The sequence below is a fragment of the Lagenorhynchus albirostris genome, chromosome 2 (assembly GCF_949774975.1).
Source record: "Lagenorhynchus albirostris chromosome 2, mLagAlb1.1, whole genome shotgun sequence".
Lineage (NCBI taxonomy): Eukaryota > Metazoa > Chordata > Mammalia > Artiodactyla > Delphinidae > Lagenorhynchus > Lagenorhynchus albirostris.
Window position 1 is genome coordinate 140630410 of NC_083096.1, and position 14481 is coordinate 140644890.

The 14481-nt window shown below is 53.5% G+C and overlaps 2 protein-coding genes across 4 annotated transcripts in view; one reads left to right on the plus strand and one right to left on the minus strand.

Annotated features, from left to right (window-relative positions):
• Positions 1–1335: 1335 nt before the first annotated feature.
• Positions 1336–14017, plus strand: FAM151A (family with sequence similarity 151 member A). Its single transcript, XM_060141933.1, has 8 exons — positions 1336–1450; positions 2921–3067; positions 8260–8412; positions 9402–9561; positions 10998–11222; positions 11969–12108; positions 12840–12983; positions 13344–14017. Exons 1-8 carry the CDS (start codon positions 1336–1338, stop codon positions 14015–14017), a joined length of 1758 nt encoding a protein of 585 aa, XP_059997916.1.
• Positions 12283–14481, minus strand: part of ACOT11 (acyl-CoA thioesterase 11) — a 71481-nt gene continuing 69282 nt past the window's right edge. For 2 of the 3 annotated variants that reach the window (XM_060139964.1, XM_060139963.1), the window contains exon 17: positions 14177–14329. In XM_060139964.1, coding sequence (XP_059995947.1) covers positions 14316–14329 — 14 coding nt within the window. In that variant the 3' untranslated portion in view covers positions 14177–14315. Of the gene's footprint in view, positions 14330–14481 lie in introns of all 3 variants that reach the window. The other variant, XM_060139962.1, reaches the window with a different exon arrangement.

Genomic DNA, 14481 nt, shown 5'->3' on the forward strand with positions numbered 1-14481 from the left:
GGGAGGGGCTGATGGTGGGTAGAGCTGGGTGTTGCTCTGGTGGGCAGAGCTCAGTAAAACTTTAATCCGCTTGTCTGCTGATGGGTGGGGCTAGGTTCCCTCCCTGTTGGTTGTTTGGCCTGAGGCAACCCAACACTGGAGCCTACCTGGCTCTTTGGTGGGGCTAATGGTGGACTCTAGGAGGGCTCACGCCAAGGAGTACTTCCCAGAACTTCTGCTGCCAGTGTCCTTGTCCCCACTGTGAGCCACAGCCACACCTGCCTCAGCAGGAGACCCTCCAACAGTAGCAGGTAGGTCTGGTTCAGTCTCCTATGGAGTCACTGCTCCTTCCCCTGGGTCCCAGTGTGCACACTACTTTGTGTGTGCCCTCCAAGAGTGGAGTCACTGTTTCCCCCCATCCTGTTGATTTGCAATCAAATCCTGCTAGCCTTCATAGTCTGATTCTCTAGGAATTCCTCCTCCCGTTGCTGGACCCCCAGGTTGGGAAGCCTGATGTGGGGCTCAGAACCTTCACTCCAGTGGGTGGACTTCTGTGGTATCAGTGTTCTCCAGTTTGTGAGTCAGCCACCAGCAGTTATGGGATTTGATTTTATTGTGATTGCGCCCCTCCTACCATCTCTTTGTGGCTTCTCCTTTGTCTTTGGATGTGAGTTATCTGTTTTGGTGAGTTCCAGTTTCTTCCTATTGATGATTGTTCAGCAGTTAGTTGTGATTCCGGTGCTCTCACAAGAGGGAGTGAGCGCTAGTCCTTCTACTCTGCCATCTTCCCCCCTGCCCTCCAGGCCTACCACTTTCAATCTCAGGTAGATAATCTATCTGGGATAGAAGGAAAATTCATATTCCTCAGGCAGATCTAATCTGTCCTTGTCGCCCACCCTTGCCTGACCTTTGTGACTCCCTGGGGCAGGGCAGAAAGAGGAAAGAACCATCTAGGTGTCTCCTTTTATGCAGGGGCAGAAAACCTCCAGGTCTTCAGGAAAGTAAAGTCAAGCTGGATCTAGATCCCTGGTCCCCCAACTCCCAGGCAGGGGCAGACAGGCAGCAGGTGGGGCTCAGTCTAACATCTTCTGCTGACTCTTAATGTGCTCAAAGGTCATTTTGAAGGTGGCAGGATTTTCTGCTTGACCCGTTAAGATCCTGGGAGAGAGAGAGGAGGAGGAGTAGGGCGGGAAGGTAGGAGGGACTTCGGGAACTGTCTTCTGGGACATTTTCCTGGCCCGCTGGGGGACAACTAGGTGCTACTAAGGCTCCTGCCTCCCATCTGATCCTAGCTCTGAGAGCCTCAGGAGACTCTGCACCGCAAGGAGTGTGGGGCATTTCCCAGAGAGGGTCATCATGGCCTACAAGAAGGGGTGCTCGAAGTGGGCCCTTGTCAGCAGTGCCAGTGTGGCTCTTGTGTTCACCATCGGGATGATCCTGTTCTTCTCTCTGCAGCAGGGCATCCTGCCAGGTAGGAGCTTCCCAGTCATGCCATCTGATCGGCTTCCCCCATCCCTCACTCCTTGCCCCCAGAAGGTTCTGTCCTCATTGACAGCCCTGATGGCCTCCTCTCCCCTCCCTACCAAGACTCTCCTCCATCCACAGCTCTACCTGCCCCTCCCATCACCAACCCCACCAAGACTTGATTCCCAGCAGACAGTCCCATTAACTTTCCCTTCCTTCTTTACCAAGCTTCAGTTACCTGAGGACCAATGAACCTTGGTCTTCAGCCCAGACCTCCTTCTGTGCCCCCAGATGAACATTCCTTCTTAGAGGGTCATGCAGGCATCTCATATTCAGCTGACTGAGCTGAACTTTCCCTCTCCCCTCTGCACCCTCTCCCGGTGAAGGGTCCTCCATCCACACGGGGACCTGGGAGCAGCCTTCTCTCTTCCTCCTGCCTCATGCCTGTATCTTCAGTCCTGTGCCTCGAGGCTCTTCCTTCCCATCCTCTACCCTCCATCCCTGCCCACCATGACTTCTCAAGCCTCTGTCTCCTGCTGAACCCCTGCAGCAGCCCTCCCCCTCCCACACAGTCTCCGCTGCCAGCCTGCTCACACCAGCCCATGCTCGGTCTGCCACCAAGGAGATCTTTCCTTTTTTTTTTTTTAAATTTTTATTTATTTATTTATTTTTGGCTGTGTTGGGTCTGCATTGCTACATGTGGGCTGTCTCTAGTTGTGGCGAACAGGGGTTACTCTTCGTTGCAGTGTATGGGCTTCTCATTGCAGTGGCTTCTCTTGCTGTGGAGCACAGGCTCTAGGCACACAGGCTTCAGTAGTTGCAGCACGTGGGCTCAGCAGTTGCAGCACGTGGCTCAGCAGTTGTGGCACGCAGGCTTTGTTGCTCTGTGGCATGTGGGATCTTCCTGGACCAGGGATCGAACCCGTGTCCCCTGCATTGGCAGGCAGACTCTTAACCACTGTGTAAGGAGATCTTTCTAAACATAAACCTAGTTTGCTGTCTCCAGCACACACCCAACTCCTTTGCTGGCGCCCAAAGCCATTTACAACGGGATCACAGCCCTCTTCCCATCTTGCCCTGTTCCATTTCTCTGCATTCTGTACCAGGCCAATGGCCATTCCTTTAGGCAACCATATATTTCCTATGGTCAAACCTTTGCTTATACTGTTCTCTGTGTCTGAAATAACGTAGGCCCCTATTTTGGTCAAAGTTACACACCCATCCTTCTAGGTCTCCCTTAAACGTTCCCTTATCAGTGAACTTCCCAACATCTGCAGGCTGGTTCAGAGCATCTTTGTGCCCAGGACCCCACGTATTTCTCTCTCTCCCAGCTCTGATGAATCTGGGGTCCACCGTCTCTGCTAGATGGTGTGCTAGATACTCCCCGGGGCCCAAGGAGGGTTAGTAGGATGTACGGATGAGAGTCTTGGTCTGGGGCAAGAACTGATGTTGACAGTTCCCTTCGCCTTGATTGCAGGCTGTGAGCAGGATGCGGTCTGCCGCTCCGACGCGGACATGCTGGACTACCTGCTGAGCCTGGGTCAGATCAGCCAACACGACGGCCTTCTGGTCACCTGGTACCATGCTGCCAACAGCCAGAAGGAGATGAGGGCTGCCCTCAGCAGTAAGTCCAGTTGCCAGAACTGGGGCAGGCCGGGGCAGAGGTGGAGGCAATGGAGGGAGAGCAGAGGTGGGGCTAAGACAGCACTACCTATGAGGTGGCATTAGGATGGGTATCGCCGCGTTCTTGCCATCCTCCACTTGAGAAAGTGGGGGCTCAGGGGTTAAGTGACTGGCTCAGGTTGTGCAGAGATGTCTGGTTCCAAGGTCACATCCTGCCCTTCCTCCCAGGCCTTGTCAGGAGACAGCTTCCCTGCTAAGGAGGCCTTTGTCCTCAAAGTCTAAAGAGCCAGAAGATGTTTGAGTGCCAGCGCTACCAAAAACGAGCTGTGGAAGCCTGAGCAAGTTGTGTAACTCCTGAGCCTCTGATTCAGAATGATTACGGCAGCCAGTGGGCAACCACTCCCGGTGGGGACACTCACATTCCACGTGGGTCTCCTGGGACTACCAGCAGCCTGTTTTGTGGGTGCCATTCGACAGGAGAAAAATGGAGGCTCAGAAAAGTTAGGTGACTTACCTAACTTCACTAAGGTCACACTGTTTGAAAGTGGCTAAGCCAGCATTGGAGCACCCAGTGGTCAGCTCCCACGCTCTAAACCACTGCATTATGCCTGGCCCAGTTCAAAAGGGAAGATCACTCTTCCAGGACTATGGGGAAGCTCATTAGATCATGTTCATGTATGTGCTTGTACACTCTAAAGCAGTGACTATTCGAGATGAAAGGAAGGGTCCCCAAATTTGAGCGTGCTTCAGAAAACATATTGCTAGCCCCACCCCTGGAGTTTCAGATTCAGTGGTTCTGGGGTGGGGCCTGGGAATGTGCATTTCTGATAAGTTCCCTGGTGACATTGATGTTGCTGGCCCCAGGATCACACTTTGAGAACCACTGCTCAACCAAAATCCCTCAAGTTTAGGAAAGTGAGATCCAGAGGGTCTTGTCCAAGGTCACACAGTAGGTCTGAAGCAGAGCAAGACCTAGGCGCCAGGCCTCTGGCTCTTACTCCAGCAGAGTCACCAGCAGAGAGCCTGGGAATGAGCATCTGGGAAAGGTTTGCTGAATGAATGAATGAGTCCTTAGGGAGACTTCCTGGAGGAGGCAGGCTTGGTGGTCAGCAGTGGAGAGGCCACCACAGGCTGGGTGGAGCCAGTTTGCTGCTGCTTCAGGATCGGGAGGCTAATGGCCAGACTTGGGTGATAAGAGGCCAGAGAACTCCCTGGCAAGAGGGAGGGCTCTTATCTGGCAGATAAGGCCTGAGGGAAAGCAAAGAGGATCTGCCAGCCCCAGGCTCATCCCAGGTCAGCCCTGGGGCAGCAGGTAAAGGATCAGGCCCCACCAAGTTGGGACCTTGGCCAAGAAGAAAGCTAAGGGCCCCAACCAGGCAGTGCCCAACAGCGTGGAGCATGCAGAGACACCCCTTAGCATAGCTGCAGGGGTGCAGAGGGCCCCAGGCCCAGTCTTCTCCCTGAGGGTCCTGCTAGGTCCCTGAGGTAGGTCTCTGGGAGGAGGGTGGCTCCACAACTGAGGTGGAGACCCTCCGGGGGAGCCAATGGTAGGCCAGGGTTAGGCCGGTGAAGTCACCTTGAACGTGACTGGACACCATGTGGAGGGGAGGGGCCACAGCAAAGGCCTAGGAGGCAGACAGACTGGGTTCAAATTCTACCTTTTATCATTTACCAGAGGAGTGATTTGGGACAGGTGACTTCACCCATCTGCAGCTCAGTTTTTCCCTCTGCAAAATGTGGGCTGGTAGGGTGACCATATCATTTATCATCCAAACCAGGGCACTTTTGATAGTGAAAGAGGTCATTATTAATAATTATGCTGAAACAACAGGAATACACCAGACTCTCCCAGGCAAACGGGGACATGTGCTCACCCTAGTTAAGTGAGCTACTCCACGTAAATGATAATACTTAGTGAATGCCTAACAACGGATATTTTATTATTTACTTCTAGTAAACGAGGGGACAGGGAGCACAGAGAGGTCCAGTAACCTGCCCAAGATCACACAGCTTGCAGGTGTTAGAGCTGGGACTGGAAGCTAGCAGCCTTGGGTTCAGGATCTGCACACTCAGCCACAGCGCTTTCCTGCCAGACGTGATGCATAGAGCTCCTGGCATGTGGGGGAGGGGAAGGGGGGTCTGGTAACTTCCTGTGGGCTCCCTCTGGAGAGCATCACTCCTCCCCACCTGACTGCACCCCTGAGGACCAGGACTCTTACTGTGGCTGCAGAAACCTGATCCTTTCCTCATCTCCTGTTCCTTCACACCCCCAACCAAGCGAGTTGGCCCCCCAGATTCAGCATCTGGAAGGCACACAACAGGTGTAAATGACAAGGGAGAAGACTTCGGGAGGAAGCTGGATCCAGGTGGCGATCGCAAGGAGGCAGGTCAGGTCCATCAGTCTTTAGTCCACTTCACTGAGTGTTTGCTGGGTCCCTACTCTGCACCCAGCTCAGGAGGAGGTTTAGAAATGAGTGAGAGGTGGCCCTGTGTTCAAGGGGCTCACAGGGTCTCAAGGAAGGCAGCTGGTGAAAGTCAAGCAAGGCGGCAGCATCGGAGGTTCACCGGGCCGCAGAGACCTGGGTTCCAGCCCTGGCTCCTGCCCAGCGTGCCCCCACCCTCCCCAGACCGGAACTGGCTCCCGTTAGATGGGGAAGAAGACCCCTCAGTATCCACTCTCTTTTTTTTAAGCAGTTTTTTTTTCTTTTTTTTTTTTTTTTGCGGTACGCGGGCCTCTCACTGTTGTGGCCTCTCCCGTTGTGGAGCACAGGCTCCGGACGCGCAGGCTCAGCGGCCATGGCTCACGGGCCCAGCCGCTCTGCAGCATGTGGGATCTTCCCAGACCGGGGCACGATCCCGTGTCCCCTGCATCGGCAGGCGGACTCTCAACCACTGCGCCACCAGGGAAGGCCAGTATTCTTTCTCTTGAACTACCCTCTTATCTGCCCAGCTGCCCCCTCGGGCCTGGCTTCTCTGGGCCTTGATGGGCCTCAAACTCTTTGGACCCCTCTCTTTGCATTCCCAGGTAACCGAAAGTTAAGAAAAGAAAGTGCTTTGTGTTCAAGCCATAAACATAAAGGCTACCTTCATATAGCCCTTCACAGTTTACAACGTGCCTTTATGTCCATGTCCTGCAGTCACGGTCCAGGGAGGCTCATCCCCATCTGGCCAGTGAGGACTCCAGGAAGTCCAGAGCTCTGGGCAGGAGGTATAATATGAGGATGAAGTGGGGCAATGCAAAGTGCCTGGCTCAGCGCTGGGGACAGCCTGGCACTCGGCTTCCTCCCCCTCCTGGAAATCCAGACACCTAGATTTTAAAGAAATCTGCAAAAATTCTCTGCGACTTTGGGCAAGTGCTATCACCTTTCTGAACCTGCGCTGGTTGACCTTAACTTTTCTATCACCCATTCATTCAGTCTTTTATCATCCAGCAAACATTTCTGAAGCTCCTTTTTTAGGCCTATTATTGTCTTGGCACTGGAAATCCAAGTGATGGGCAACACAGACCCAGACCCTGCTCCCTGACACTAACACTCAGGAAAGCTGGTGCTAAATTAGTGATTACATGGGGGCTGAGCACTCAGAGGAGAAGCTGGCAACCTAACTTAGACTGGATGTGTGGTTTAGGGATGGCCTCCTTGATATTTTAAGCCAACACCCACGGATGAGCTGGAGGTGGCCTAGTAAAGCTGCGGAGGGAAGTGTTGCCAAGACAACAGCCATGTGTAAGAGCCCAGAGAAGGGAAGACAAGATATTTGAGCATCGATACTCGAAGTGTGGGCCACGGACCCGCAGCATGGGCATCACGGGGGAGATTGTCAGACACCTTGGGTCCCACCCCAGACCTACTGAACAGAACTTGCATTTTAACAGTTCCTGGGTGATTTGTGTGCACATTAATGTTGGAGAAACAGGAGTGGCTGGAAGCTAGAGATTGAGGGAGAGAGGGACTCGAGATGAGATGGGAAAGTTTGCCAGACCTGGTCATGCAGGACCTCACAGACTATGGTAAGGCATTTAGCTTGGACTCTTAGGACAACGGGCAGGGACGTTCTGATTTTTTAACAGAAGTGACACGATCAGGTACGTGTTTGGAATACTCACTCTAGTGGCCGTGTGCAGAATGGACTTGGAGGGGAGCAGAGCTCAAGTCACGAGGCTGTGAGTGGCAAACACAAGAGGCCCTCTGATGCCAACTGTCTGTGATGGGGCAGGAGCTGAGAGCGACCCCGCCTGCCCTCCACTCCATTCCTTAGACAGAGACCCTGGCCGGCTATTCTGGCCTGCTTCTCACTGAAAGGCCTCAGCTCCCTCCTGGACTGAACTCTCGGAACAGGCGTCACACAGCCACCTGATGGAGTTAACTGTGTGCATTTAAAAGATAAAAATAACGATGCTCAGTGCTGTAAGTGTGCCGGAGATGGGCCAGCGTACGTAATTCTGGCACGAACATGAGTCAGAAGAATTTTTCTAGACGGTAATTTGTTAGTATGGGCCTTAAAAACACCCTGCATGGCCCTGACTCAAATTCCTTGTCAGGATAAAAAATAATCAGAAAATCAGAATAAAACATGCATCATTATTTGTTAGTAGCAAAAATTTAGAAACTACTAGGATGTCTCAGGAATGGGAGAGTGGCTAACTAAAGCAGGGTGAGTGCCCTCAATTGGGTTTTTGCAGCTTTTTTTTTTTAATGAAACATAGAAAAGATTGTAAAAAATGTGTCACTATTGAAAGAAAAAGATTAAAATTATAAATGCAGAGTATTCCCAACTGTGTAAAAACTATAAATAGATAAAAGTGGAAGAAAATACATTAAAAAATGAACTATGATGGAAATGCTTTCCTCAAGTCAGGATAAAAAATAATCAGAAAATCAGAATAAAATATGCATCATTATTTGTTCGTAGCAAAAATTTAGAAATGTGGGCGAATATTTCTCTTTCTGCTTTTCTGTATTTTCCAAATGTTCTATAATAAATGTGTAATACTTTGATGATGAGAAAAATTGCTTTAAAAAAGGAAATGATCTGGGAATTCCCTGGCGGTCCAGTGGTTAGGACACGGCCCTCTCACTGCTGGGGCCCAGGTTCAATCCCTGGTCAGGGAACTAGGATCCCACAAGTTGTGCAGCAAAAAAAAAAAAAAAAAAAAAAGGAACCAATCAAGATGGAGTTTGTCCTCTTGCACAGGTGACGCTGTGGCCCTGGAGGCAGACGTCACAGTAGAAGGGCTCGGCACAGTCAATGAGACAGGGGTCCCCATCATGGCGCACCCCCCAGCCATCTACAGTGACAACACCCTACAGCAGTGGCTGGAGGCCGTGCTGGCTTCTTCCCAGAAGGGTAAGGACCTCTCTCAGCCCCTCCCCAGCTGCCCAGCCCTCTGGTCCTCAGGCCGCATGTGCAGGGGTCCTTCCACTAGGAAGCTAGTCCAGTGCTCGTCAGGAGTTGCTTGTTGCCTTGGCTTTCCAGCCCACCGCTCTAGAGGCCTGGGCTCGGGGAAGATCAGTGAGATGAGGGATATAAAAGTGCAGGGTAAGCTGCAAACGGCCAAACATGTTTGGGCCCTGAATCCATGGAACTGGTTACAACATGCTCAAAAGCCAAATTCCACCTTCCCCTCCCATGTCTTTTTGCCAGTTATAGTCAGAATCCAGGCATCACCCTAATGTCTCTCCCTCATCCCCCACATCCGCTCAGCTGCTGCACCTGCCAATTCTAACCCTGAAGCCTACCCCCTGATCCAGTCCCAGTCACATCATCTTTCTCCTGGACCTCCTTCCTCAGTGGCTTCCTGCTTCCAAACTCAGCCCCTACCTGAGTGAGCTTTCCAAAATGCCAGTTGTCACGTCACTCCCCTGCTTTAACCCTCCATGGCTCCCCATTGTCCTCAGGACAAAGTGTGATCTCCTTGGCCTGTCTTGCAACATCCTGCTCTAACTTCTCAGCCTCATCTCCTGCTGTTCAGGCTCAGGTGGCTTAGGACCCTCTGAGCCTGCCTGTCCAAGAATCACAGTCCCTTTTCATCCGATGCTTGACAACCCCTGAACCTGCCCCAAGTCCCAAGCCCTTACCCGTCATCTGCTTCCTCCCCTTGATGATGGGGGACGGGAGCTCATTCCTACAGAGGCAAGTCCTTTCTCTCCAGGTTAGCTCTGCCTGTTTGAAAACCCTTCTTCACACCCAGCGAGAATCTGGTCCCTGTCTTCCCTCCCTGCCCGCAACACACATACCATACCTGCTCTCTCTGTCCCAGGAAGTCATGTCTTCTGTTTCCTTCTTCCTTGAGCACGAGGGACCAGTTCCCCAAGCCCTTGGCCCTCTCCCCACAGGCATCAAACTAGACTTCAAGAGCATCAAGGCCGTGGGCCCCTCCCTGGACCTCCTGCGGCGGCTGACTGAGGAGGGGAGAGTTCGGAGGCCTGTGTGGATCAATGCCGACATCCTGAGGGGCCCCAACATGGTCATCCCGATAGAAGTCAATGCTACACAGTGAGTGTTCGCCTCTCTGCCCCAGCTGTGTTCAATCCTCTTCTGTCAACATCTGGCACAGTAGGTGCTCAGGGGACCTTTGCTGAGTTTGCTTCCAGTCACACCATGTAGTCTGACCTCTGAGCCTTCACACGTGCTATTCCCTCTGCCTCGAATGCCTTTCCCCCACTTCCTGATGAACCTTTGCCCAGTCATTACCTGTCCCAGAAACTTCCCTGATATCCAAGGCCGCTGAGGGCCTTCACTCACACTTTCTCCTAACAGTCCTGATTTCGTTGGACTATCACCGTTGGATTACAGGTTTGTCACCCTTACTACAGTGATTATTCCTGGAGGGCAAACAGGGCCTGGTCCAGTGACAAGGGCAACAGTTGGCCTGCTAGAAAAGTCTAAAGCACTGACTCCTTCCTTAGCCCCGCATGAAATCCCAGCACTGCCACCAACCGCCCTCACGTAACACCAGCTTCATGGTGTGCTCCAGTTTACAAAGGGCCACTTAAAAGGAGAGCATACATCTGAGTTGATCTTCACATAGCAATGCCAGGTTAGGAGCATTTTTTCTCACCATTTTGCAGATGAGAAAGCTGACAATAATTGAGGCACAATCTGTTGAATGTTTATTATGTGTCACAGGCACTAAGTACTCTAGTTGTAGAATACCACTTAACTCTTACTTGAGAATGAGGTAGGTAATATTATTTTCATTTTATTAATACAGGAAATATCTCACTGGAGTTAAATGACTTGCCTGAATCTAGTAATTGGCAGAGGAAAGATTCAAAACCAGGCCCATCTGACTCTAACCTCCACGCTCTTTACCGTCCATCCATCCATCCATCCATCTTTGCAGCCAGTCAGCCAACAATCCGTCTGTCCAATATTTATCACGATTCTCAAACTGAGGTGCATTTGGAAAGCAGCAGTTTGAAAATGTAGTCAGTGGCCCAAGATAAATGATGGTTCACCTTCTTGGAGTGAAGAAAATTACTCAATAATTTGGGGAGAGGGAGAGGGTAACATTATTTGCCTATTAAAATTTGCATTAAGGCAAAATCTGAATGAAATTTTTAAATAAAATATGAAAGTTCAGAGACTCTCACAGCTGGGAGAACCCACATCCCACAGCTGGGGCTTTAGATTCCCCCGTCCATGTGGGTATGTTTACGAAGGGCTGTCCTGCCTGAAAGGATGCCATCTTTGAGAATCAAAGGGGCTGGGTGAGCTGCCCAAGGTCACAGAATCAGGACCCAAACCCAGACCTCCCCAACACCAAAGTCCATGCCCTACTGTGGGACTTTGAGCAAGCCATTTCTGTTCTTTAGGACTGTGCCCTTATATCATAGATGCGAGAGATCCTGCCTCTTCTTAGCACTGTGATGGGAACCTGGGAGATGAGGAAGGGGCTCTAAAAGACCAGCATCTCTGATTCTCTGCAGGTTCCTGGCCTTGGTCCAGGAGAAGTATTCTAAGGCAACCCTGTCTCCAGGCTGGACCACCCTCTACCTGCCCCTGTTCCCAAACGGGACATATACCCGAGCCATGGTAGAGAAGATGCAGGGGCTGGTGGGAGGACTGCCACAGAAGGTCACCTTCCCTGTGCGGGCTGTCATGGTACGGGCTGCCTGGCCCCACTTCAGCTGGCTGCTGGGCCAATCTGAGAGGTGAGGACTCCCAGGCCCCTGCCACAGCTCCCTCTCCCTCCAAACCCGCTCCCAGGCACTGATGCCCCCCGAAGATCCCAGAGGCTCATGGCTAGAAGGGTCTTATTGATCATCTGGTCCAACCTCTGCTGGTGCTCACATGCTCTACAATGTCCCTGCTTTCTGCTTGTATGCCTCCGGTAATGGGGAGCTCACTATCATCTGAGGCAGCCCGTCCATTGACAGACAACTCTCTGCCCGTTGGAAAGTGTCTACACTGAGACACAATTTGCCTCCCACAGCTTCCTCCCATGGAAGCCAGCTGTTCCCTGGGGCTGCCCAGATTGCACCTATAGCCTCTGCCCCAAGATAGCTCTGTAGGGATTGAGGAAGCCCCATCCCACCCCTGCACTCTGTCCCCAGCTGCCCCACCTTCCTCAGCCTCTCCCCACTGGAGGCCGCCCCCTTCCCCTCTTCATACCTGACCTCTAGCCCCACCCCCTGAGCCCGTCTCTTCTGTCCTTGTCTCCTTCCTAAGACAGGACCCAGAAATAGACACTCCAAATGAGGAGGCAGGGCAGTCCATCTCCCCTCCTCCTCAGCCTCTACTCTCAGTCATCGTTCCCGAGGCCTCTGTGGCTTCTTCTGCCCCCAGGAAGCAGGGTAGTGTTCCCCCCCTGCCCAGCTCGGGTCCAGCTCTGAGCACAGGAGTGGGGCTGAGGGCTGCTGGGCCCAGGCAGGCACTGAGCTGGCTCTCTGGACCCCAGGTACAGCCTGACGCTGTGGCAGGCCACCTCAGACCCCGTGTCAGTGGACGATCTCCTCTACGTCCGGGACAACACCGCCACCCACCAAGTCTACTATGACCTCTTCGAGCCTCTCCTGTCCCAGTTCAAGCAGCTCGCCAGTAGGGAGGGGTCTGGGCAGCGTGGGAAAGGGCGGTGGGGCCGGATTCTGCACAGGGCAGCACTTGGTAGACACGGCAGCAGAGTTAGGTGGGATGGGGCACTGGAAGGGGAAAATCCTAGGAGGGATAGGAGGAAGGAATCGTTTTAAGCGCCAGTTGTATGCCAGACCCCAGTACAGTATGCTAAGCTTTATAGATCTGTGAAGCAGGGATTCCATTTTACAGATAGGGAAACTGAGATTCAGAACAGTTAGGTAATTTATACAAAGTCATTCAGCTTGAACGTGGCACAGCTCCTACTGGAACCAGCAAATTCCAAACCCCATACGCTTCCCCTTGTAATACAGTTCCTCTAAGGTTTACTCTAGCATTTCAGAGAATGGCCCCTCCAGTGTACCTGCAGACACTACCTTGTCCAAACACCTCACTCTCCTGACTCCAAACCTAGGACAGCCTGCAGTTAGGCCATCTCAAAGGGGACCCATCAGACCCAACATTCCTGCCTTGGGAGCCATCTTGGTGAGGGGGAGGAATACCAGCTTTGGGGCCAGACGGACCTGGCCCCATCAGGTTCCAATCCCAGCAAACCTGCCTACTGGCTGTAGGACCTTGGGCAAATCACCTGTAATCTAGAAAACAGGGAATTACAGCTCCCAGGAAGCTTGCTGTGAGGCTTAGAGAGGATGCGCGGTGCACAGAAGGGCTCTTCATCCTGGCAATTTGCCCCACAGTGAACGCCTCACGGAAGCAAAGCTACTACACGGGAGGCAGCCTGATCCCCTTTCTCCAACTCCCTGGGGATGAGGGTCTGAGCGTGGAGTGGCTGGTTCCTGACATCCAGGGCAACAGGAGCACAGCGACAGTGCGACTCCCAGGTAAGGTCCACCTGCAGCCCCTGTGCTCCTAGCTCAACCACAAGTTTCCTACACTTGGGGAAGCTGCCTCAGATCTCCGTTACCATAGCAACACGGCTGCAAGGTAGGGAGTACAGCGCTGTCACAAGTGCGGGGCTCCGGGCCTTCAGCATCTGTGAGCCCTCAGTCACAACACGCTGCAAGAGAGGTGGACGTGGGCCCCAGGGCTGAGCCACAGGCAAGGGCCCAGAGCCGAGCTAGCAACTCATTGTATCATTCTGACGAGCCCCGGGCACATTCACAAAGCAGCCCTTCCACCTGGAACCCAGATCTGATCGACAGATCCCATTGCCCCGCTGCTGCCTCCATTGCTTCTTCCAGACAGAGAAGGCATGATCCTGCTGGAAGCTGGCCTCCTGGAGCCTGCAGCTGGGGACCCCGTGCCCATCGTACGTGCCCCAGATGGCCGTGTCCTGACACTGGAGTTCTGCCTGCTGCAGCTGGCCACGCGCGCCGGACGCTGGGGCATCCACGTGCACATAGCAGAGCCCACGGCCCTCCGGCCATCCCTGGCCACACTGGCCACCCTCTCCACCCTTGGCCACCTGCCTAGGCCTGTGTGGGTCGGGGCCACAATCTCCCACGGGAGTTTTGTGGTCCCTGGCTACGTGACTGGCAGGGAGCTGCTTACAGCTGTGGCCGAGGTTTTCCCCCATGTGACAGTGGCACCAGGCTGGCCCGAGGAAGTGCTGAGCAGTGGCTACAGGGAACAGCTGCTCACAGATATGCTGGAGCTGTGCCAGGGCCTCTGGCAACCCGTGTCCTTCCAGCTTCAGGCTGGGCCGCTGGGCCAGAGCACGGCTGGAGTCGTGGCCAGGCTGTTGGCAGCCTCCCCCCGGGCCACAGTCACAGTGGAACACAGCCCCGGCTGGGGCAGCTATGCATCTGTGCGGGCAGTGCTGCTGGCAGCCAGGGCCGTGGAGAGGACCCGAGTCTACTACAGGCTACCCCAGAGTTCCTACCAAGACTTGCTGGTGGACGTTGGCAGAAAGTGACCACCCAGGGGAGCTGGGCTGGTGGAGCCCTGGGTCCAGGTTTCCCACGGGGGTGGCAGGAAGGAATAAATGCCCCTGCCTCCCTTGGTGCCCTGCGTGTGTGTCCTCAGGGCAGCATGGAGTGGGAGGTGGGCGTGAGGTGGCCGCTGAAGGTGCCTAGAGGGTCTGGAGGCTGGGGGCCAGAGCATTGCGGTTGTCCAGGAGGAACTGCTCACAAGCCTTGAAGGTGGTGTAGAACGCAGACGAGAGGCCAGTCACGTTGGTGGTCACGTACTTGAGAAAGCCTGGGGTGGCCTGGTTATAGTAGGACACCTGCAGGATGGGAAGCCACACTCAGGGAGGCGGGGCAGTGGGAGGGGTGGGAGCTGAGTGGACGTAAGGCGGGTGAGAGGCAGCCTTGCCGCCTGCTAGGAAGGCAGCAAATACCAGTCAGCACTTCAGGCCTTAGAAGACTGCGTGACTGG

Bases quoted from the DNA above. Each gene is read 5' to 3' on its own strand.
- FAM151A (XM_060141933.1), top strand. From the start codon at position 1,336: ATGGCCTACAAGAAGGGGTGCTCGAAGTGGGCCCTTGTCAGCAGTGCC. The intron at 3,068-8,259 runs GTAAGTCCAGTT...CCTCTTGCACAG, and splicing joins GATGAGGGCTGCCCTCAGCA to GTGACGCTGTGGCCCTGGAG. The intron at 12,984-13,343 runs GTAAGGTCCACC...TGCTTCTTCCAG, and splicing joins AGCGACAGTGCGACTCCCAG to ACAGAGAAGGCATGATCCTG.